This window comes from Coregonus lavaretus (genome assembly GCF_964263955.1).
Source record: "Coregonus lavaretus genome assembly, chromosome: 39".
Taxonomy (NCBI): Eukaryota; Metazoa; Chordata; class Actinopteri; order Salmoniformes; family Salmonidae; genus Coregonus; species Coregonus lavaretus.
In genome coordinates this window covers 18,400,119-18,426,473 of record NC_140026.1, presented here as the reverse complement: position 1 = coordinate 18,426,473, position 26,355 = coordinate 18,400,119, and the positions used below count along the sequence as shown (strand labels likewise).

The 26,355-nt window shown below is 42.2% G+C and overlaps 1 protein-coding gene across 4 annotated transcripts in view; it reads left to right on the top strand.

Annotated features, from left to right (window-relative positions):
* LOC311113217 (Kv channel-interacting protein 4-like) overlaps nucleotides 1-26,355 on the top strand; it is a gene marked incomplete at its 5' end in the record, with an annotated part of 275,296 nt that overhangs the window by 170,743 nt on the left and 78,198 nt on the right. Inside the window, one exon of one of the 4 annotated variants that reach the window (XM_084156420.1) lies at nucleotides 10,765-10,864. The exons of the other annotated variants lie outside the window; for them this stretch is intronic. Within the exon in view, the coding sequence (XP_084012546.1) occupies nucleotides 10,765-10,864 (100 nt within the window). Of the gene's footprint in view, nucleotides 1-10,764; nucleotides 10,865-26,355 lie in introns of those variants that run through there. 4 annotated transcript variants of the gene reach the window in all.

Here is a 26,355-nt window from a genome sequence, read left to right as displayed (position 1 = left end):
GTTCTAATCTGCCTCGGCACAAGAACTGTTCGTCGGGAGCTTCATGAAATGGGTTTCAATGGCACACCAGCCTAAAATCACCATGCTCAATGCCAAGCGTCGGCTGGAGTGGTGTAAAGCTTGCCTCCATTGAACTCTGGAGCAGTGGAAGCGCGTTCTCTTTAGTGTTGAATCACGCTTCACCATCTGGCAGTCAGACGGACGATTCTGGGTTTGGCGGATGCCAGGAGAACGCTACCTTCCCCAATGCATAATCCGAACTGTAAAGTGTGGTGGAGGAGGAATAATGGTCACGGGGCTGTTTTTCATGGTTCGTGCTAGGCCCCTTAGTTCCAGTGAAGGGAGATCTTAACGTTACAGCATACAATGACATTCTAAACGATTCTGTGCTTCCAACTTTGTGGCAACAGTTTGGGGAAGGCCCTTTCCTGTTTCAGCATGACAATGCCCCCGTGCACAAAGCGAGGTCCGTACAGAAATGGTTTGTCGAGATCGGTGTGGACGAACTTGACTGTATTGCACAGGGCCCTGACCTCAAACCCATCGAACACCTTTGGGAGGAATTGGAACGCCAACTGCGAGCCAGTCCTAATTGCCCAACATCGTTGCCCGAACTTACTAATGCTCTTGTGGCTGAATGTATGCATGTCCCCGCAGCAATGTTCCTACATCTACTGGAATGCCTTCTCAGAAGACTGGAGGCTGTTGTAGAACCAAATGGGGGACATTTACATTTACATTTACGTCATTTAGCAGACGCTCTTATCCAGAGCGACTTACAGTTAGTGCATACATTATTCTTTTTTTATTTTCATACTGGCCCCCCGTGGGAATCGAACCCACAACCCTGGCGTTGCAAACGCCATACTCTACCAACTGAGCTACCTCCCTGCCGGTCATTCCCTCCCCCACCCTGGACGACGCTGGGCCAATTGTGCGCCGCCCCATTGGTCTCCCGGTTGCGGCCGGCTACAGCAGAGCCTGGATTCGAACCAGGATCTCTAGTGGCACAGCTAGCACTGCGATGCAGTGCCTTAGACCACTGCGCCACTCAGGAGATAACTCCATATTAATGCCCATGATTTTGGAATGAGATGTTTGACGAGCAGGTGTCCACATACACTACATTACTAAAAGTATCTTATAACTATTAAATTAACGATCTAAGATGGGCCAAATAATTTTGCTAATTTGCTAATGTTAGCTAAGTGGCTAATGTTAGCTTGCAAGATCAAGCTTCTTGGTAACATCAGCATAGACAATCCCCTCCTGAATTGAGATTTGTTTTGTGTGTGCTGCAAACTGCGTTTTGAGATACTTGAATAACTTTATGAGCTGGGTTGTCTGTCCTAGTAGTAAATGTTTGCATGCTTGCGTTAGCATTTACTTAGCATCCTCTATGAGAATTCCTTAGTACTTGTTAGCATTCTGGTAAGCAATATTTATTTGGGCCTTTTCTACGTTTGGAAAAAAAATGTGCGCCCCTTTTGTGCAGTACCGGTAATACCGTATATCCCGGGATGGCACAGGCACGGTGTGAAAGTATGGAAATCTGGATACCGCCCAACCCTACTATACGTAATTCCCAAACATTCTATTATTTTATGAAAACGTGAAAATGACCATATCTAAGTGGTGGCTTGTCAGGAAATGTACAAAAAAGGTGTCATTCTTCCTGGGTGTTTATATGAACAGATTTGAATAAGATTTAATGGTGTTAAAATGCTGTCAGTTCCACTTTAAGTTACCCTTTGTCTCTAGCCATTTTGCAGCAAGATGGAAGGCGGAAGACAAGCTCTTGTTGCCGTCACTGAAAAAGGTGACTATCGGAAAGTCACCCTTATCAAACTTGACATTAAATGAGTTTTTCAGAAAATAGGTTGACTAGAAGTTTTGGGTAGCACTTTACTTGACACCGTGTCATAACCATGTCATAACAGCTGACATAACTTGTCATAACCTGTTATAATATGGTCCTAACACTGTCATGACACATATTTAGACCTGTTGTGACACACTACATGACCAAAAGTATGTGGACAGCTGCTCGTCGAACATCTCATTCCAAATTCATGGGCATTAATATGGAGTTGGTCCCCCCTTTTTTGCTATAACAGCCTCCACTCTTCTGGGAAGGCTTTCCACTAGATGTTGGAACATTGCTGTGGGGACTTCCTTCCATTCAGCCACAAGCATTAGTGAGGTTGGGCACTGATGTTGGACGATTAGGCCAATATTCCATGCCATCTGTTGTGTAGGTCCTACATCTTGATATACAGTGTATACCTCAGGTTGGCTCTACACAACAGATGGCGTGGGACGTAGTGTCAAATATTAGATCACTTTCGAGGTTTGATGATTTTGGCTTGGACTGCATCTTCAGTTGTGCCAAATGTTACCAACCATGCTGTGCTTTGTTTCAATTGTCCTCTTCTGCAACCCCAGATGTGACTGACATGGTGCTGAAATTGTATCAGTTTGACTGTCAATTTGAATAAACATTTCCTAACAATTCTTCTAGTACCCAACACAATGCTATTGGAAAACCTTCATCAACAAAGACTAAGTGGAAGACTTCCAGGTGATATGCTGCACTTCAGATATAGAACAATCAGTTAATCAGACAACCATATAATGTAATTTATTAGTAATGGCTGACAAATTGATACAATAAATTACTCAAGCATCTACTTTAACTGGAACGGGTAGGCTACATCAAAGTAATTATAATCGTAGCAGTTTAATGCATCAATTTTTGGGGGACTTATTTATCAATGTATGCCATTTGGTCATATGCCCTACTTAAAAATCAGTCACAACCTTATACAGTACGATATACAGTATGTATAGGGCATGTTCCTAGAAACTGATCTAACATGGCACATGTATAGGGCTAGGATACATCAACTAGGTTGTTGTGTATCCACGTTTGCAATCATAAATCATGCATGAGTAACTTGACTGGCAGAAATGTGTACTCTACCTGAATTATGCATTGCATATATCAATATTGAGCTCAGCCGGTGCTTCATTTCATTTAGCACTTTGTCGAGACGAGTCTAATGCTCCCTCGGGAAGCAAAGTTAAATGGTAAGCATTGTCTATAGGTGTTGAAGGGCAAAGAAGTCATCCATATTAATGCCGTGAACTGTGGTTCTTAATGGCCTGTTACATTTATTTTTATGACATCTGGCCATGGTTCATTGATATTCATGTATGAGCGTGTTTAACAAAAAATGACATGATAGACATAAAATGGACATGGGTCAAGCATGTAGCGAACTTGACCTATATGTTGTGGATGTTATGTCAAAATGTTCCTCCATGTTGAGGACAGTTACTTCACAGCTGGTTGTTTTTTTCCTGCTATACAGAGCTTCAGACAAACACACAACGTTGTCCACAGCCTACCTGGGATTCTAACGCGTGACAACGCTACCACAGTCAGAAGTGACAGTACTTCAGGTCTCAGGACGGCAGTGGCAATGCTAACTTGGCCATCTGCAACACACATACGCATGCACACAGCCCCATCACCCACTACACACACACACACACACATAGAGGAGGCTACAGAGTTCACATTTCTCAGTGCTCCACAGGGCTACTCTTTTAATGCACTCTGTGACTGCTGTGGAGTGCCATCCATATCAGGGTGAAGCATGGTCAGCTCATCACCTCTCAGCCTCCGCCAAGGCCCTGCCATCATCACTGCTCTCCGGGAATAGACACCCCCAGGGAGGGCTGACCAGAGTTTAGGAACCCCTGGAAATTATATATTTTAACATTTGCTTGAATTGTAGACCATTTTAGATTTTTAATAGGGTTATTTCAGACAACACTATTCACTTTTTCTGCAACAAAAAGTAAGACTGAAGTGCAGTAATACACTTCACATCATCCAGATTAATCACATCACCAAAATGATATCCTCATTGCCCTTCGTCATAAACTCATAAGTCACTCTTCTACCACCATGGAAGTGCTGTATACAGTAAGATCAAATACTGCAGACACCAGGAGCCACAGTACAGTCTATTCCACTGAGGAGCAGTGAATGTGTCATAATGAAATCTCTCATTGCCAGGTAGGCCATACGACTCATACTCTGTGTGGCTGGGGGTCAATACCAGAAATCGATGAAATTCATTTCCTGGCTTCATAGTTCAGGAGCTGAAATTGACCAGGCTCATTGGAGACACTATTAGAATTTGATTAGAATCTAATCAAGGGGAAATGGCCCCAGATATGAGGGAAATATGTGCTAAGAATGACCTGTCTCCAATGTGTAAAACTTGGTTAGCTACAGAAAACAATGCACAAACACACACAAATACTTAACTTTTGAATATTGCATGTACACTAAACAAAAATATAAACGCAAAGATTTTACTGAGTTACAGTTCATATAAGGAAATCAGTCAATTGAAATATATTCATTAGGCTCTAATCTATGGATTTCACATGATTGGGAATACAGATCTGCATCTGTTGGTCACCGATGCACTACATGACCAAAACTATGCTTTCCACTAGATGTTGGAACATTGCTGCGAGGACTTGCTTCCAATCAGCCACGAGCATTAGTGATGTCGGGCACTGATGTTGGGTGATTAGGCCTGGCTTGTAGTCGGCATTCCAATTCATCCCAAAGGTGTTTGATGGGGTTGAGGTTTTGTGCAGGCCAGTCAAGTCTTTCCACACCTTTCTCGACAAACCATTTCTGTATGGACCTCTCTTTGTGCACAGGGGCATTGTCATGATGAAACAGGAAAGGGCCTTCCCCAAACTGTTGCCACAAAGTTGGAAGCACAGAATCGTCTAGAATGTCATTGTATGCTGTAACGTTAAGATTTCCCCTCACTGGAACTAAGGGACCTAGCCCGAACCATGAAAAACAGCCACAGACCATTACGCTTCCTCCACCAAACTTTACAGTTGGCACTGTGCATTGGGGCAGGTAGCGTTCTCCTGGCATCCGCCGCCAAACCCAGAATCGTCCGTCGGATTGCCAAATGGTGAAGCGTGATTCATCACTCCAGAAAACACATTTCCACTGCTCCAGAGTCCAATTGGGGCGAGCTTTACACCACTCCAGCCAACGCTTGGCATTGAGCATGGTGATCTTAGGCTGGTGTGAGGCTGCTCGGCCATGGAAACCCATTTCATGAAGCTCCCCACGAACAGTTATTGTGCTGACATTGCTTACAGAGGCTGTTTGGAACTCGGTAGTGAGTGTTGCAACCGAGGACAGACGATTTTTACGCGCTACGTGCTTCAGAACTTGGCGGTCCTGTTCTGTGAGCTTGTGTGGCCTACCGCTTCGCAGCTGAGCCGTTGTTGCTCCTAGACATTTCCACTTCACAATAACAGCACATACAGTTGACCGGGGCAACTCTAGCAGGGCAGAAATTTGATGAACTGACTTGTTGGAAAGGTGGCATCCTATCACGGTGCCACTTTGAAAGCCACTGAGCTCTTCAGTAAGGCCATTCTACTGCCAATGTTTGTCTAGGGAGATTGCATGGCTGTGTGCTTGATTTTATACACCTGTCAGCAACGGGTGTGGCTGAAATAGCCAAATCCACTAATTTGAAGGGGTGTCCACATACGTTTGTATATTTAGTGTATATTGCACTACGTTATGGCTGGTTATGACACCTACATAGTGTAAAAACCCACAAAATCTACCACACAAGGCAAAACATACCATTTCACCATAGCCTACGTGTCAACAGTATGTTTATATATATATATATACATACAGTACCAGTCAAAAGTTTGGACACACCTTCTAATTCAAGGGTTTTTATTTCAAGGGTTTCTACATTGTATAATAATAGTGAAGACATCAAAACTATGAAATAACAAATGGAATCATGTGGTAACCAAAAAAGTGTTAAACAAATACAAATATATGTTATAGTTGAGATTCTTCAAAGTAGCCACCCTTTGCCTTGATGACAGCTTTGCACAGTCTTGGCATTCTCTCAAGCAGCTTCATGAGGAATGCTTTTCCAACAGTCTTGAAGGAGTTGCCACATATGCTGAGCACTTGTTGGCTGCTTTTCCTTCACTCTGCGGTCCAACTCATCCCAAACCATCTCAATTGGGTTGAGGTCGGGTGATTGTGGAGGCCAGGTCATCTGATGCAGCACTCCATCACTCTCCTTCTTGGTCAAATAGCTCTTACACAGCCTGGAGGTGTGTTGGTTCATCGTCCTGTTGAAAAATAAACAATCGCAAACCAGATGGCATGGCGTATCGCTGCAGAATGCTGTGGGTGCCATGCTGTTTAAGTGTGCCTTGAATTTAGCAGCAGAAACAGAGGAAGAAAATGTAGAGAGGAGGGAGTGAAAGGATAACAGGTCCGCAGGGAGTCTAGTTTTCCTCCTTTTCCGCTCGGCTGCTCGGAGCCCTGTTCTGTGAGCTCGCAATGAGTCGTCAAGCTACGGAGCAGGAGGGGAGGACCGAGCCGGCCGGGAGGATAGGGGACATAGAGAGTCAAAAGATGCAGAAAGGGAGGAGAGGAGGGTTGAGGAGGCAGAATCAGGAGATTGGAGGGAGAAGGATTTAGCAGAGGGAAGAGAGAGCGAAGGTTGCGACGGCACATTACAATCTGAGTAGGGGCAGAGTGAGTAGTGTTGGAGGAGAGCGAGAGAGAAAAGGATACAAAGTAGTGGTCGGAGACTTGGAGGGAGTTGCAGTGAGATTTAGTAGAAGAACAGCACCTAGTAAAGATGAGGTCAAGCGTATTGCCTGCCTTGTGAGTAGGGGGTGGGGGGGACGGTGAGAGGGTGAGGTCAAAAGAGGAAAGGAGTGGAAAGAAGGAGGCAGAGAGAAATGAGTCAAAGACAGACGTAGGGAGTTTAAAGTCACCCAGAACTGTGAGGGGTGAGCCATCCTCAGGAAAGGAACTTATCAAGGCGTCAAGCTCATTGATGAACTCTCCAAGGGAACCTGGAGGGCGATAAATGATAAGGATGTTAAGATTGAATGGGCTAGAGACTGTGACAGCATGGAATTCAAATGAGGAGATAGACAGATGGGTCAGGGGGAAAAGAGAGAATGTCCACTTGGGAGAGATGAGGATTCCTGTGCCACCGCCGCGCTGACCAGATGCTCTCGGGGTATGCGAGAACACATGATCAGACGAGGAAAGAGCAGTAGGAGTAGCAGTGTTTTCTGTGGTAATCCATGTTTCCGTTAAGAAGTCGAGGGACTGGAGGGTAGCATAGGCTGAGATGAACTCTGCCTTGTTAGCTGCAGAACGGCAGTTCCAGAGGCTGCAGGAGACCTGGAACTCCACGTGGGTCGTGCGCGCAGGGTCCACCAGATTAGAGTGGCAGCAGCCACGCGGTGTGAAGCGTTTGTATGGCCTGTGCAGAGAGGAGAGAACAGGGATAGACAGACACATAGTTGACAGGCTACAGAAAAGGCTACAATAATGCAAAGAAGATCGGAATGAAATTAACTAAACATCTGGGAAAGCGAGAGAGCGGGGCGTCCCTCACTTACCTTTCACTGAAGCACTGAAATATAACTCTCCCAAATTCCACTTTAGAAATTATAATTGTTGTAAACTACAGCGGTTCCATGTTTTCTAGGAATAGACTCTAACTTAGTTTTTTCAGCTAGCTAACTTGGTACAGTATTCTTCCGTGAAAACCGCCCAGGGCATCGTATCCTATGACGCCATAGCTAACTAGCATGCTAGCTTCCAATAACACACGGTTTAGCGCCAATACTCGGTTACAACAAACTACCAATAGTGTGTTAACACGCTAAACAGATCATTCGTGTCCGTGTCTAACTTTGTGTCAAGTTTTGTGGTTCGTTTTGACAGTTTGAGTGAGTACGTCGTCAACTTATTCTGCCAGTTAGTTAGTTAGCTAGCTAGAATAGTTAGCATATTAGCTAGCCATCGCTCCCTGTCAACGAACCAACCCCTCCTCCCACGGTATGAAACACACAGAGAAAGCCAAGCTAATGTTAACTAGTCACCCATGTCGTGAATTCCTTTTAAACGACTCTGGTTACCAGTATGTAAAATAAAAATAAATGTAGGTTATAAACTTACCCTTAGTAGCTACTGTTAGCTAGTTAAGTGTAAAGCTAGCTACTGAATCGATTTAGCTAGTTCGCGTCTAGCTAGTTTAGCATCACACCACCTCCTACATGCTTCACGGTGGGTTCAACACATGCGGAGATCATCCGTTCACCTGCTCTGCATCTCATAAAGACAGCGGTTGGAACCAAAAATCTCAAATTTGGACTCATCAGACCAAAGGACAGATTTCCACCGGTCAAATGTCTATTGCTCGTGTTTCTTGGCCCAAGCAAGTCTCTTCTTCTTATTGGTGTCCTTTAGTAGTGGTTTCTTTGCAGCAATTCGACCATGAAGGCCTGATTCACACAATCTCCTCTAAACAGTTGATGTTGAGATGTCTGTTACTTGACCTCTGTGAATAATTTATTTGGGCTACAATCTGAGGTGCAGTTAACGCTAATGAACTTATCCTCTGCAGCAGAGGTAACTCTGGGTCTTCCTTTCCGGTGGCGGTCCTCATGAGAGCCTGTTTCATCATAGCGCTTGATGGTTTTTGCGACTGCACTTGAAAAAACTTGACAAGTTCTTGAATTTTTCCGTATTGACTGACCTTCATGTCTTAAAGTAATGATGGACTGTCGTTTCTCTTTGCTTATTTGAGCTGTTCTTGCCATAATATGGACTTGGTCTTTTACGAAATAGGGCTATCTTCTGTATTCCCCCCTACCTTGTCACAACACAATTGATTGGCTCAAACGCATTAAGAAGGAAATAAATTCCACAAATTAACTTTTAACAAGGCACACCTGTTAATTGAAATGAATTCCAGGTGACTACCTCATGAAGCTGGTTGAGAGAATGCCAAGAATGTGCAAAGCTGTCATCAAGGCAAAGGGTGGCTACTTTGAAGAATCTCAACTATAACATATATTTTAAGTTGTTTAACACTTTTTTGATTACTACATGATTCCATGTGTGTTATTTCATAGTTTTGATGTCTTCACTATTATTATACAATGTAGAAAATAGTAAAAATAAAGAAAAACCCTGGAATGAGTAGGTGTGTCCAAACTTTTGACTGGTACTGTAAGTCACAACAGGTGTAAATGTATGGGTCATGACCGTGTTATGACCATATTATGACAGGTTATGACATGTTATGTCAGCTGTTATGACATTGTGACATGGTTATGACCGTGTCATAACATGTTATGAAACTGGGTATCAAGTAAAGTGTTACCAAGTTTTTCCTCTTTTGCAATATCGAAAAGGTAAGAGGCCCATACTCCACTTCATGAGCGAAGGCTTCCAGTCAAGAGTGCATGTTTTAAGAACGATAGAATGACTATATTTCTAAATATTACAATTAATATCTCCATGAAACGCCAGTACAAAAATAACCGTGCTTTCAATTAAACTCTCTCCCATTAGAACAAACCATGTTTATATACTTATTTAGACCCCTTTTTATCAAAGTGGATTCATAAATCAAGTTGGGCTAATGCATTTACCTTGCTAATGTTTGAGGGCAGCGCAGCGCAGGCCAACATGTTAATTACATTTGCCTAAACAACCTGAGAGGCTATATCGTCGCAATCAAGCCTAATGCATAATGTCATTATTACAACAGTTAAAGAGGAGGAAAGAGACCCATTTAAGTGGCCATGTGACTGCAATGGGCAGTCACACACTATCAGTAAAAAGAAAGTTTCCTCCAATTCCTTTGAATCGTTTGAAACCGTGTAGTGAATTCTGGGTAGTAATTGCAGAATAGGATATTTTGAGAAATAATTTACTATATACTTAATTACGGGTTTATCACTGTTCTTATGTAACTTACCATACTTTGATGGTTTCAATGTTACGCGGTTACCTAGTTATGCGTTTTAGAAGGAAATGCCCTTTAATACAGAATAAGATCATTGGTCCCAGGTGTTTTTATTATTTCCAACTTGTAAAGCTTTTAAACGTAGATGAGTACAGAAAAGGATAAAGTGGACAGTGTTTCACCGTGAACACTTTTTCCCCATTACTGTACCATGTGCTTTGGTAAACGTACACAGGTGCTCAAATACCTCTATAGTTCTGTAAATGTTTACTGTCACCATAGCAACAGGCTATTCAGAATGCTTCCTTCTGTTCGTGCTGGACCATTATGGAATGTACTGTATTGAGAAGTGCCTTATTCCTAGAGAGCTGCCTTTTGGACTTTCCCTGATCCATGGGGTCATGGGATAGCCCAGGAGGGGGGAACAGGGGGTTTGGGGAGTGGCTCCTATATGACCCTCCTATGCTGGGATGTGATTTGCTGTCCTTTCTGCAGCATTGGTGTGTCCCACTGTGGGGAAAAGATAACGAGGGGTTTGGTAATCCCCACAGCCCCTGGCAACTTGTTCTCTCTCTCCCCCTTTCATTTTTCTCTCGCTCTTTGTCTTTGTGTCGCTCCATTTCCCTTGCTCTCTCGCTCTCCCTCTTCCTCTATTTTTGTTAGTTTCTTCACCCTCTCTCCTGTTTCCTTCCCATTGCTCTTACTCCCCTAACCTCTCACCCCCCCCACCCTCTCTCTCTCTCTCTCTCTCTCTCTCTCTACGGTGTCTCATCAAGTCTGAGATGCTGGCTCTCTAAGTGGAGGTAACTGGCCTGTAGACGGGCAGTGAGCTCTGTGATTGTGACCGTGGCCATGCGCAGCCCATGACCCGACTGACTCGATCACCATGAACCTGGAGGGGCTGGAGATGATCGTGGTGTTAGTGGTGGTGGTCCTCTTTGTCAAGGTTCTGGAGCAGTTTGGACTTTTAGAGACTGGTAACGACGGTAAGATAGAACCAAGACTCTCTCTTTGTTGTTTTGTCAGAGCCCTAAAGTCGCTTTGAGGACTTTTTTGAACGAGAGGTTTGTCCGACCTTGTTGAATGTAACTTCGTAGTTGTATTTGATTGCACAGTTTGTAGAAGCTGATTTAATTTAGCTCTGTCACTACTCAAACTATTCAACTTAATTGTGGACTTGTCTGGTTCCTTATTGATGTCTTGGTTAAAGTTAAGTATAGCTCCTGTTGCAGACTAGAATTGTGTTTTCATAGCTATTTATGTACTTTTTATGCATCCTAAGAAATAGTCAACAGGTTAGGCATTGATTCTGTTAACATATTTGAATCTGTAGTTCCCTCTGGATCAAATGCCCTTTGGTCATGACTGTGCTCTCTTAGCTATTTCATTTTCTATGACCACTAAGATTTCATTATTTTGCTAGTCATTCACATATCCAGTACAAAGTAGTCAAACTGTGAGAGGGTGAGAAATAGATAGTTGTAATACGCAACGACAGGTGAACCGAGATGATGATTGGCAAGAGAGTCAAAACAATGCCCAGCTAACACATAATGCTCTGAGAACCATATGTGTCTTAGAGGTTGGTGAGAGCGTGGTTATTTTGCATACAACCTTCCCACAACCTTCCCACAACTTTCTGGGAGTGCTGCAGAATATTTGCTTGGCTTTGGAACATTCTCAGCACATTTTTAAGGAACTTGACAAAAAAACTGTTCTTGGTATTTCATTACTTTAATTTTTACATTACACTGATTTTATGTGAATTTTACATTTACTGTACTTTTTGCCACATTTGTTGATAATGAAATCTAAAAATACTCTGGATAGGCTATATTCAGTAACATGATGAGAATATTTCTGGAAAATGTGGGGTAGGTGCAACATAAGACAAAAGAATGACAAGGGTTTGAGTTGGGGTACTAACTGATGTCTCTAAGTGGCCACACACCTCTCCAAATTGTGCACAGTTCTGAAGTAATTTCAATGCACCTTTATGACTCAAAGAAGAGTCTTCAACTAGGCCTATAAGGTGCTTTTTTGAGCTCTCCTAGCTGTGCCGTTGAGGAACGAGCAAGCACACTTGTATTTGTTATGTTTGGAAGCAGCCCTGCATCCCTGCCCTCACAATTACAATTACTGTTTCCGGTCATTTTATAAATCACAATCTGGGTCAGGTGGGAATCACTTGAAAGCCTGTTTTACTGCCAACATGACTAGCTAAGTTATAACATACGATATTAGTGTTAGACCGTCACAAAACAATTCAAGGAAAGTGATCATAATTGTTGTGCACATAGAAAGGAGTCATTAGTGCATTCAAGTGTGTGTTCCGCGGATAATTTTTTCTTCACAATAGACAAACATAGGCTCATTCTGTTCAGAACAACCAAGGGTATGACGCCATGTCATCTTGTAACTACATAAAACATAGTGATCATAAACATTGATTAATTTACAGCATTCCCTCGCTCGGACATCAAAACATTTGCAAAAGTTGCCCAATTAGCGGGAGGGATGGGGCAAGTTGTCGCGCAAGGTGCTCAAGTTCAGAATGGTTGTCAGTCAAAACTCATACAGTGCTGTGAAGCGCAGAGCCAGAGCTCTGACGGCATGTTACTGTACAGCCACTGCTTTTCAATTTAGATGGTTATCAGTGCCCAAATCTGCCATTTTCAACCCGTAAACGGGTACGAGTGTAAAGTGATACCAACTTTCTTCTGTGGGAATTTCAGTACTTAAGTATAATGTCTCCTACAGGTTTCCTCATGGTTCTGTTTGAAGACACGTTCTCAAACTGTTCAGAGTGTTAAGAAAATGTTCCATAACTTTAGTTATGTTCAGAGACAATGTTATTTAAAAAAATATAAAGTGCAATCGGAAAGTATTCAGACGCCTTTACTTTTTCCACATTTTGTTACGTTACAACCTTATTCTAAAATTTATTAAATAGCTTTTTTCCCAACATCAATCTACACACAACACCCCATAATGACAAAGCAAAAACTGTTATAAGTCTTTTTGCAAAAATAAGTAAATAAGCTGAAATATGACATTTACGTAAGTATTCAGACCTTTTACTCAGTACTTTGTTGAAGCACCTTTGGCAGCGATTACAGTCTCTAGTCTTCTTGGGTATGACGCTACAAGCTTGGCACACCTGTATTTGGGGAGTTTCTTCCAATCTTCTCTGCAGATCCTCTCAAGCTCTGTCAGGTTGGATGGGGAGCATCGCTGCACAGCGATTTTCACGTCTCTCCGGAGATGTTCGATTGGGTTCAAGTCCGGGATTTGGCTGGGCCGCTCAAGGACATTGAGACTTGTCCCGAAGCCACTTCTGCATTGTCTTGGCTGTGTGCTTAGGGTCGTTGTCCTGTTGGAAGGTGAACCTTCGCCCCAGTCTGAGGTCCCGAGCGCTCTGGAGCAGGTTTTCATCAAGGATTTCTCTGTACTTGGCTCCGTTCATCTTTCCCTTGATCCTGACTAGTCTCCCAGTCCCCGCCCCTGAAAAACATCCCCACAGCATGATGCTACCACCACCTTGCTTCATCGTAGGGATGGTGCCAGGTTTCCTCCAGACATGACGCTTGGCATTCAGGCCAAAGATTTCCATCTTGGTTTCATCAGACCAGAGAATCTTGTTTCTCATGGTCTGGGAGTCCTTTACTGAGGAGTGGCTTCCGTCTGGCCACTCTACCATAAAGGCCTGATTGGTGGAGTGCTGCAGAGAAGGTTGTCCTTCTGGAAGTTCCTCCCATCTCCACAGAGGAGCTCTGGAGCTCTGTCAGAGTGACCATCGGGTTCTTGGTCACCTCTCTGACCAAGGCCCTTCTCCCCCGATTGCTCAGTTTGGCCGGGCGGCCAGCTCTAGGAAGGGTCTTGGTGGTTCAAAACGTATTCCATTTAAGAATTATGTAGGCCACTTTGTTCTTGGGACCTTCAATGTTGCAGAAATGTTTTGGTACCATTCCCCAGATCTGTGCCTCGACACAATCCTTTCTCGGTGCTCTACGGACAATTCCTTCAACCTCATGGCTTGGTTTTTGCTCTGACATGCACTGTCAACTGTGATTTTGGAAGGTGTGTGCCTTTCCAAATCATGTCCAATTAATTGAATTTACCACAGGTGGACTCCAATCAAGTTGTAGGAACATCTCAAGGATGATCAATGGAAACAGGATCCACCTGATCTCAATTTCGCAAAGGGTCTGAATACTTATGTAAGTATTCAGACCCCCCCCCCCGGGCTGCTAGAGGAAACAATTTGTGAAGCACGTGCGCTAGTAAGCAACAAACACCCCCTCAAGTACTTGACACAGCCTATGACGTCAGTTCAGATGAAGACTGGAGCTGACTGGGGACAACATCTGGAGAAGAAGCATTTTCCACAAACAGGTAGCACTTCTCGGCCTGAAGTATGAGAATAAAGCCAACATTATCTGCTTGAAGGTAATTGTCTCTTTTATGTGTACATGATTTCTTTGGGTAAAATGCATTAACTTGACATTGCTAGCTGGCTTTTGAATTACAAATCACACTTTACTAGCAACTGGCAAGCTGTATCAGTGAGCTTTAGATGTGAGGGGGGGGAACAAATATATTTGCTAGCTATCCATCTGATTTGATAAAGTTGATTAAAAAATGTCATTAGCTAGATTGAAACTGCTGGGGGAAAGCTAGCTAACGTTACCTAACTCAAACCATCAGTCTGAGTTCACCCTAGCTAGCTAAGTGGACTGTAGCCAGGTTTCTAGAAAATAACTATACACAGTGTAGATGAAGGGGAGGAGACAGTTTAAAGAAGGACTTTTAAGCCTTAAGACAATTGAGACATGGATTGTGTAAGTGTTCCATTCAGAGGGTGAATAGGCAAGAAAAAATATTTAAGTGACTTTGAACGGGGTATGGCAGTAGGTGCCAGGCACACCGGTTTGAGTGTGTCAGGAACTGCAAAGCTGCTGGGTTTTCCAAGCTCAACAGTTTCCGTGTGTATCAAGAATGGTCCACCACCCAAAGGACGTCCAGCCAACTTGACACAACTGTGGGAAGCATTGGAGTCAACATGGGCCAGCATCGCTTTGGAACACTTTTGACACCTTGTAGAGTACATGCCCTGATGAATTGAGGCTTTTTCTGAGTGCAAAAGGGGGTGCAACTCAATATTAGAAAGGTGTTCCTAACGTTTTGTACACAGTGTATATTTGCTAACTATACTTTAAAGACTAGTTACTGACTATTGAACATTTTTTGTCAAGCTACTTCATTCCCCTGCCTGTGTAATGATGCATTGGTGACTGACAAAGTAGATTTTTTGTATAATTTGGCTGAATAGGCTTGTGTACATTTACATGAGTGTTTCATTAGTTAGCTAAGTTACTGACTAGGCTAATCCTTATGTTTTTGGTGTTGTCGCAGTGGTGGGCCCATATTCACAAAGCATCTGAGTAGGAGTACTGATTTAGGATCAGTTTTGCCTTTTTAGACCACAATGAAAATGATTACATTGAAGGGGGAGCTGGTGCGAGATCACTATTCCTACTCTGAATACGTTTTGTGAATATGGGCCCATGAAGAAAGCTGTTGCCCAATACCTTGCATCGTGGTCGTTTCACCACAGGACCCTGGAGGTATTAGTCAATGCTTATTAACTGAATATTGTATGTGAATTTCCATATATCAATATGACACTAACAAAAGGGTTGAACTGTTCAGCAACGTGCAGTGAACGCTAACATGGCTTTGGTGATAATAAATGTATCATGTACCTTTTGTCATCTCCCTATCAGAACACTGCATGTTGTGACAAGGGCCTGGATGATGACACATCTTCTTCAAGCTGCCTGACTGAATAATGGGGCCTTCAGTGGTACCAGAAGCAAGGGCCTTACCTGGGAAGACAGAACAGTCTCTCTGTCTTGCAGCCATTCTGAAGACAGACATTTGTATTTATTTTGTACTGTAATTTTCACTGTATTATTTATTTTATTATGTAGGTAGGTGGCCTTGCACGAATCATTGGCTTGTGCAAGCCGGAATGGCTCATAAGGCAGGAGCCATCTCAATGTGAAGGCCAATGGGACAAACATGCTATGAATAATTTATTGTTTTGTAATTGTTATGTCGAGTTTCTCTGGTATCAAGTACTTCAGGATGTAAGACAATATGGGATACAGATTAAGAGTTGATTCATCATTATTTAATTCAGTACTGGATTCAATGACAGGCGGTACGGACGTAGCCTCCTGCCATCTGAATGACTTCCATAGAAAATCTCTGTTTATATAATGCTCTCCAAGCTACTTCTATCCCACAGTTGCCAATCATTATTGAGTGTCACTCATCTCCTACAATAGTATCCCCATACATGGTATCATGTGGCACCCTAGCCAGGCCATTCTATCACGTACACCTTCTAAGATTATCACAAGTTGCCCCCAATCTATCTTGGCACCCCGACGCTCTGTCACACACCAGTGACCTCTATAACTCATGGCGTGTCCTTGTCCTCTCTCCCACATGCAGCTCAGGAGTTTACAAACATTAATAATCTTGCATCAAACAGTCGTCATATCAGTAATCTTACAATAAAAATGAAAATGAGTTGTTTATTCTAAACTTAAATGCATTTGGTCAGCTCCAAAATGTGGCCATTGAAAGCTTAGATAGATCCATCGTTCCTCAGGGAACGGTCTGCGGATAGCTGACAACAGGGTGGCAGGTTTTTTGATGTGCTGCTCTAGAGTTCCATAGCCCAGCAGACTCACCAGAGTATAGGGGGAAGAACAAGTTACTTTTTATTAAAGTCTGGAATACTTTTACAGAGAGCATGAGTTTTGGAGTGAGAACATTAAATCCAACCATTGGCCCTGGATAATATGCTATTTCTTCATCACACAGGCAGACTGCCATAGTGAAGTAGGTTTACATCACAGGAGGTTGGTGGCACCTTAATTGGGGAGGACGGGCTCATATTTATGGATGGAATAAATGGAATGGTATCAAACACATGGTTTCCATGTTTGATACCGTTCCATTTACTCAATTCCAGCCATTATTACTCCCTTCAGCAGCATCCTATGGTGTACAGTACCAGTTAAGTTTGGACACCTACTCATTCCAGGGTTTTTCTTTATATTTACTATTTTCTACATTATAGAATAATAGTGAAGACTTCAACACTGAAATAACACATATAGAATCATGTAATAACCAAAAATGTGTTAAACAAATCAAAATATATTTCATATTTGAGATTCTTCAAAGTAGCCACCCTTTGCCTTGATGACAGCTTTGCACACTCTTGGCATTCTCTCAACCAGCTTCACCTGGAATGCTTTTCCAACAGTCTTGAAGGAGTTCCCACATATGCTTAGCACTTGTTGGCTGCTCTTCCTTCACTCTGCCGTCCGACTCATCCCAAACCATCTCAATTGGGTTGAGGTCGGGGGATTGTGGAGGCCAGGTCATCTGATGCAGCACTCCATCACTCTCCTTCTTGGTTAAATAGCCCTTACACAGCCTGGAGGTGTGTTGGGTCATCGTCCTGTTGAAAACAAATGATAGTCCCACTAAGCCCAAACCAGATGGGATGGCGTATCGCTGCAGAATGCTGTGGTAGCCATTCTGGTTAAGAGTGCCTCGAATTATAAATAAATCACATACAGTGTCACCAGCAAAGCACCCCCACAACATAACACCTCCTCCTCCATAGTTTACGGTGGGAAATACACATGCAGAGATCATCCGTTCTCCCACACCGTGTCTCACAAAGCCACGGCGGTTGGAACCAAAAATCTCCAATTTGGACTCCAGACCAAAAGACAGACTAATGTCCATTGCTCGTGTTTCTTGGCCCAAGCAAGTCTCTTCTTCTTATTGGTGTCCTTTAGTAGTGGTTTCTTTGCAGAAATTCGACCATGAAGGCCTGATTTACACAGTTGATGGTGAGATGTGTCTGTTACTTGAACTCTGTGAAGCATTTATTTGGGCTGCAATTTCTGAGGATGGTAACTCTAATGAACTTATCCTCTGCAGCAGAGGGCGCTCTGGGTCTTCCATTCCTGTGGCGGCCTCATGAGAGCCAGTTTCATTGCGCTTGATGTTTTTTTTGACTGCACTTGAAGAAACTTTAAAAGTTCTCGAAATGTTCCATATTGACTGACCTTCATGTCTTAAAGTAATGATGGACTGTTGTTTCTCTTTGCTTATTTGAGCTGTTCTTGCCATAATATGGACTTGTTCTTTTACCAAATAGGGCTATCTTCTGTATATCCCCCCCTACCTTGTCACAACACAACTGATTGGCTCAAATGCATTAAGAAGGAAATAAATTCCACACCTGTTAATTTAAATGAATTCCAGGTGACTACCTCATGAAGCTGGTTGAGAGAATGCCAAGAGTGTGCAAAGCTGTCATCAATGCAAAGGGTGGCTATTTGAAGAATCTCAAATATAAAATATATTTTGATTTCTTTAACACTTATTTGGTTGCTACATGATATATATGTTATTTCATAGTTTTGATGTCTTCACTGTTATTCTACAATGTAAAAATAAAGAAAAACCCTTAAATGAGTAGGTGTGTCCAAACTTTTGACTGGTAGTGTATATATATATCACACTTAACAAAAATATCAACGTAACATGTAAAGAGTTGGTCCCATGTTTCATGAGCTGAAATAAAAGATCCCAGAAATGTTCCATATGCACAAGACGCTTGTTTCTCTCCAATGTTGTGCACAAGTTTGTTTACGTCCCTGTTAGTGAGCATTTCTCCTTTGCCAAGTTAATCCATCCACCTGACCGTTGTGGCATATCAAGAAGCTGATTAAACAGCGGGATCATTAGACAGGTGCACCTTGTGCTGGGGACAATAAAAGGCCACTCTAAATTGTGCAGTTGTCACACAGCACAATGCCATAGATGTCTAAAGTTTTGATGGAGTGTGCAATTGGAATGCTGACTGCAGGAATGTCCACCAGAGCTGTTGTCAGAGAATTGAATGTTCATATCTCTACCATAAGCCACCTCCAATGTTGTTTTAGAGAATTTGGCAGTACGTCCAACCGGCCTCGCAACCACAGACCATATGTATGGTGTCGTGTGGGCGAGCGGTTTGCTGATTATCGCTTTCTCATTATGGGGTATTGTGTGTAGATTGCTGAGTTAAAAAAATATTTTAATCCATTTTAGAATAAGGCTGTAACGTAACAATATTTGGAAAAAGTCAAGGGGTCTGAATACTTTCCGAAGGCACTGTATGTGGACACCTGCTCGTCAAACATCTCATTCAAAATCATGGGCGTTAATATGGAGTTGGTCCCCCTTTGCTGTTATAACATCCTCCACTCTTCTGGGAATGTTTTCCACTAGATGTTGGAACATTGCTGCAGGGACTTGCTTCCATTCAGCCACGAGCATTAGTGAGGTCGGTCACTGATGTTGGGCGTTTAGGCCTGGCTCGCAGTCAGCGTTCCAATTCATCCCAAAGGTGTTTGATGGTGTGTGTGCGATGTTATACAGTTGTCAGCAACGGGTGTTGCTGAAGTAGTCGATTCCACTCATTTGAAGGGGTGTCCACATACTTTTGTATAAATAGTGTATATATCACGAAAGCAACAATAAATGGTAGGCCAGCCGATAGAGATGAGTCTTAAGGCCAGCTTTAAAAGCCACAACAGTCTGAACAGCCCTGAGATCATCAGGAAGGGAGTTCCATAGGCGTGGTCCGTAGGAGGAAAAGGCCCCTATTGTGCGGAGCCTGGTCCTAGGGGCATGGAGCAGTTTTGCATGGCTTGAACGTAGGCTGCGTGGAGGTTCATATGGGGAGAGTAGGTCTAACAGGTATTCGGGTCCTACTCTAAAAATATGTTAAAGGAAGTGCAAATGTTACAGCTCACCATTTAGTTTTGGAACAAACCATCTGTCTATCTGAACATCTATCCTGAGCTCAACAAACTTGATTGTTACATTTTTTATAATGCAAGTAAACAATGTGAGGGGTGCAGCCAAGATGACGTGCGTTTTTTAAGTTGTCACTCCATCAATTAGGCTTAAACCTACAATGGCATTCTAATTGCAGACCACTTGCTTAGTCATAGCGACAAGTGACATTGTGTGATGTTCTTGTTTTGTGACTGAAAGTTGTTACCAGAGAAACTTTTCACTCGGCAGTGATTCACTAATCACCATGGCAGCACCATTCACAGCCATTCACTATTCTCTGACGTCATTGTCATCATGGTAGCACAATGGCAAGCTGGCGTTATCATTTGAAAGCAGACATCGTTATAGTATTTGTTTTCTTTCAAATACAGTGAGGGGAAAAAAGTATTTGATCGCCTGCTGATTTTGTACGTTTACCCACTGACAAAGAAATTATTAGTCTAATTTTAATTATAGGTTTATTTGAACAGTGAGAGACAGAATAACAACAACAAAATCCAGAGAAACGCATGTCAAAAATTTTATAAATTGATTTAGCATTTTAATGAGGGAAATAAGTATTTGACCCCCTCTCAATCAGAAAGATTTCTGGCTCCCAGGTGTCTTTTATACAGGTAACAAGCTGAGATTAGGAGCACACTCTTAAAGGGAGTGCTCCTAATCTCAGCTTGTTACCTGTATAAAAGACACCTGTCCACAGAAGCAATCAATCAATCAGATTCCAAACTCTCCACCATGGCCAAGACCAAAGAGCTCTCCAAGGATGTCAGGGACAAGATTGTAGACCTACACAAGGCTGGAATGGGCTACAAGACCATCGCCAAGCAGCTTGGTGAGAAGGTGACTACAGTTGGTGCGATTATTCGCAAATGGAAGAAACACAAAATAACTGTCAATCTCCTTCAGCCTGGGGCTCCATGCAAGATCTCACCTCGTGGAGTTGCAATGATCATGAGAACGGTGAGGAATCAGCCCAGAACTACACGGGAGGATCTTGTCAATGATCTCAAGGCAGTTGGGACCATAGTCACCAAGAAAACAATTGGTAACACACTACGCCGTGAAGGACTGAAATCCTGCAGCACCCGCAAGGTCCCCCTGCTCAAGAAAGCACATATACAGGCCCGTCTGAAGTTTGCCAATGAACATCTGAATGATTCAGAGGAGAACTGGGTGAAAGTGTTGTGGTCAGATGAGACCATAATGGAGCTCTTTGGCATTAACTCAACTCGCCGTGTTTGGAGGAGGAGGAATGCTGCCTATGACCCCAAGAACACCATCCCCACCGTCAAACATGGAGGTGGAAACATTATGCTTTGGGGGTGTTTTTCTGCTAAGGGGGCAGGACAACTTCACCGCATCAAAGGGACGATGGACGGGGCCATGTACCGTCAAATCTTGGGTGAGAACCTCCTTCCCTCAACCAGGGCATTGAAAATGGGTCGTGGATGGGTATTCCAGCATGACAATGACCCAAAACACACGGCCACGGCAACAAAGGAGTGGCTCAAGAAAAAGCACATTAAGGTCCTGGAGTGGCCTAGTCAGTCTCCAGAACTTAATCCCATATAAAATCTGTGGAGGGAGCTGAAGGTTCGAGTTGTCAAACGTCAGCCTCGAAACCTTAATGACTTGGAGAAGATCTGCAAAGAGGAGTGGGACAAAATCCCTCCTGAGATGTGTGCAAACCTGGTGGCCAACTACAAGAAACGTCTGACCTCTGTGATTGCCAACAAGGGTTTTGCCACCAAGTACTAAGTCATGTTTTGCAGAGGGGATTTTTTTGTTGTTATTCTGTCTCTCACTGTTCAAATAAACCTACCGTTAAAATTATAGACTGATCATGTCTTTGTCAGTGGGCAATCGTACAAAATCAGCAGGGGATCAAATACTTTTTTCCCTCACTGTACGTAAACCGTAAGATTTGGCCTGCCTGGAGTGCCCGATTCCATTGCTTGTGTTTGTACAGGATTGTTTCTAAAGGCCGAACCCATGTGGACACAAAGACAAACCTCAGACACTCTATGTTGGACCCAGTCAACATGTGATAACCTGGGGTATATTCACTAGGAAACAAATGGAAGCAAAAATAATGAAATGTTTGTCCAACAGTAACTCTAGTTTCCGTTGCAAAACAGTGTGCTCTTGTCGTGAATACACCCCTGGTTTCCATGAAAAGTGAAAACATTCTTGTTGTGCAGAAATAATGTGGATTGATGCACAAAACTACACATGGGCATAGTTCTAGTTCTAAAACCTGCCACAGGATGGAGCCATAGGCTGTTTTTAACCCCTTGAAGGACCTGTCGTAGATTTTGCTGATGGAATATGAACTACTGCAAGCTGCAGTCTGGGCCTTTGAAGAGGAAAGTCAAACACAATGGCAACCACTAGACAACCTCTGCTCAGTGTTTTTATTTTATAGTCATTACGAAAAACAGTTGAAAAATTAATAATTCAGAGTGGATAAATCAGCTTATCAATAAATAACCATCCAAAAGCAGATGTGAGTGAGAGGTTTTGTTGCTTTATTCATGAGTTTCATATTTTTTTGCACACTTCTGTGTGCTTAAATGTACATTACATTTTAGTAATTTAGCAGACACTTATCCAGAGCGACTTACAGTTAGTGAGTGCATACATTTTTCATACTGACCCCCGTGGGAATCGAACCCACAACCCTGGCTTTGCAAGCGCTCTACCAACTGAGCTACAGGAGACTATTCTATACACCATTTTCAAGCTGTTTAATCGGCTTTAGAACAAATGACCGCTTTTTAATGAGTATTCAACTCAAGGAACTGTTTTTCAAAACCTACATTGGTTTGCTAAAAGAAAATAAGCATTGCATTCTGCTTATGATTTAGTGTTAAGGTATTTGCCAGTTTTATTCATATTAAAGTTCTCCCCTGCACCTTTATTACCTTCTGAATGAATTAACGGGGTATAGCTGAATACAGACTGAAGGCAAATGTACAAACTGTACAATCTATTCTAATGGCTTGGAATATCAGACGTGGAATAGCAGGCATATTGTCACTAAAGGGAGCTCTACATTGAATTATGCCTAAGTAGGTAGTCTTTCCACAGGCAGTAGTTCTACAGGATCATGCATCACGGTGCACATTAAGTCGATGCGATTTGTTCATCCGCATACGCGTTCTCCTGTAATTTGTTTTATGTTGCTTACATACACCTTTTTAATAGAGGAGATGGGAGTCTCCATGTTAGTGTTTTGAAAACAAATTTTTCTATGAGATGAAAGCCCCCCCCCCCCCCCCCACTCGGAAAACCATTCTGCTTCAGAGCAGACACAATAGACATTGTAATCCATAGACATTGTACTCAACTTAACATACCATTAAGCTCTGAACCACATCTTAATTCAACTACGCGCCAGACAATGCAATTTGATTGACACTTCAGCTGATGATAAAGCTAATTACCTATATCCCGAATAGGACCAAGTAAAAAAAAAAAAAAGGACAATGTAAAAGAACCGATCGAAACTTCAACTTTGAGCTCCTGCATTTCAAAAAGTAGGTTGAGCTGTTTAATTTTCCTTGAGCACTTTGCTCTTGGTCTTACCAAACGATTTAAGAGGGGTAAGTTTTGCGGAGGTAGTAAGTCTCTGCAAAGTCATCCATTTTTACACCAGGTCAAACAGGATTTTGCAGCTGACTTTTAATGGCTTTGTTTAATAATCTGTTCCCGTCTGTATTGGCCCGGACACACTCCCGGCGTAGGAACGATTTTATGACAGTGGTCCTTTTTTAATCTTGGCTAAGGGGGATACTGTATTTTACATATCTTTGTTCAGTCCAATTAGTTGGATCTGTTCACTGCCCCGTAAACGGAGTCGCTTCCGCATTTAAAATAACTCTTTTAGAGCAGGTCATGGGTCATACCAGACGTCGAGAGAGGCCCATCGTCCTTGAACGAAGACCAATCTTGTCTCCTACTGTCTCACATCTTTAAAATCATTAATCCCGTATATTCCTCACATTCCTGCAAACTATGGGTCGTTGAAATAAATGTCAGAGATTCTAATACACAACAAGCAAAGTCAGTGTATCTTGTCACAAGCATGAACAACATACAGTAATTTACGGATCTGTTGTTTCCATGGTGATTAATGATCAGAAGGGCTTAATTAATTGACTATGAACACATTGGCTCTCCCAATGTTGGAAATGTGGTGTATGCTGGTGTGTAGCAGATAACATCCCTCGCACAGGATGTTTTATGCAGCTAAGTGCTTCACTTCTGGCTGTTGTATTATCGTAATTGGTTTGATGTTTTCAACCCCCTTACCCTCCAAAACGTGCCTTGAATGTGTAATTACAACATTTCTACCATCACAAGAAATACAGTATCCACAAATGTTCCATCCTCTTCAGCAGAATACCCTAGCTTTATAAAACAATGTTTTATTGATGAATGTGCTTTACCTTGACTTTATCTTGTTTGTAATAAGACAGGAATTTTTCAGTTTGTGTTCTTTTTGGATTTCCCTCCGCTCCAGTCCTTGAGTCATAAGTGGAAATCAGTTTACCCCATATGCTGACTTCTTTCTGTATTAGCTATCCCTTAAAGTTCATTTTTTAGAGTATTTTTTTCTATTGATAATGTAAAATTAACAGCCATACAGAAAGACTCATGTGAAGGTGAAATTACATAGGAGGAACTTCTGGATGCAATTAAAGTCCGGGAAAACTCCAGGGTTGGATGGCATACCAGTCGAGGTATACCAAAACTTTTTTGATATACTAAGAGGACCGATATTAGCATGTTTTAACCACTCCTATGTAAATGGTAGATTATTAGACACTCAAGAAGAAGGTCTGATTTCATTATTACTGAAACAGGATAAAAGTGGGAAATATAAAGATCCAGTCCATTAAAAAAATTGGAGGCCCCTTACACTTCAGTGTTGTGAAGCAAAAATTCTAGCAAAATGTATAGCGCATAGAAATAAAAAGGTATTGTCGGACATTATTCATTCTAATCAGACAGGTTTTTTACATGGAAGATACATTGGAGATAATATAAGGCAAGTACTGGAAACAATAGAACACTATGGAAAATCTGGGAAACCAGGCCTGCTATTCATTGTGTCTCCCGAGTGGCGCAGCGGTCTAAGGCACTGCGATGCAGTGCTAGCTGTGCCACTAGAGATCCTGGTTCGAATCCAGGCTCTGTCATAGCCGGCCGCGACCGGGAGACCCATGGGGCGGCGCACAATTGGCCCAGCGTTGTCCAGGGTAGGGGAGGGAATGGCCGGCAGGGATATAGCTCAGTTGGTAGAGCATGGCGTTTGCAACGCCAGGGTTGTGGGTTCGATTCCCACGGGGGGCCAGTATTAAAAATAATGTATGCACTAACTGTAAGTCGCTCTGGATAAGAGCGTCTGCTAAATGACTAAAATGTAAATGTAATAGCAGACTTCAAAAAGGCATTTCATAAAGTACGACTGGGGTTTATATATAAATGCCTGGAGCATTTCAATTTTGGAGGATCTCTTATAAAATGGGTCAAAATCATGTATAGTAACCCTAAGTGTAAAATAGTAAATAATGGCTATTTCTCAGAAAGTTTGAAACTGTCAAGAGTAGTGAAACAAGGTTGTCCACTATCGGCATATCTATTTATTATGGCCATCAATATGTTAGCTATTAAAATCAGATCCAACAATATCAAGTGATTAAAAATCCAGGGCTTAAAAACAAAGGTGTCATTGTACGCTGATGATTCATGTTTTCTTTTAAATCCACAACTAGAATCCCTCCACAGCCTCATAGAGGGTCTAGATACATTTTCTAACCTCTCTGGATTACAACCAAATTATGACATTACCATGTAGTTTACCAATAAAATGGTCTGATGGTGATGTGGATATACTCGGAATACATATCCCAAAGGAAATAAATGATCTCACTCCAATAAATTTTAATAGAAAGTTAGCAAAGATAGATAATATCTTGCTACCATGGAAAGGTAAATACCTGTCAATTTGTGGAAAAATCACCCTGATTAACTCTTTAGTATTATCCCAGTTTACCTATTTGCTTATGGTCTTGCCTATGCCTAGCGAACAGTTTTTTAAATTATATGAAAAACAAATATTCAATTTCATTTGGAACGGCAAGCCAGACAAAATTAAACGGGCCTATTTATATAATGAATATGAATTCTGAGGACAGAAATTATTAAATATTAAAGCATTAGACCTATCACTAAAAGCTTCAGTCATACAAAAGTTATACATAAATCCGAACTGGTTCTCTAGCAAATTAGTAAGATTGTCTCACCCAATGTTCAAGAATGGCCTTTTTCACTTTATTCAGATTACAACCTCTCACTTTCAGTTATTTGAAAAGGAAATAATCTCCCAAATATCACTATTTCTAAAACAAGCCATAGAAAGTTGGTTGCAATTTCAATTTAATCCTCCAGAAACGACAGAACAATAATGCAACAAATATTGTGGTTAAACTCAAATATACTAATTGACAAAAAAACTATTTTTTTT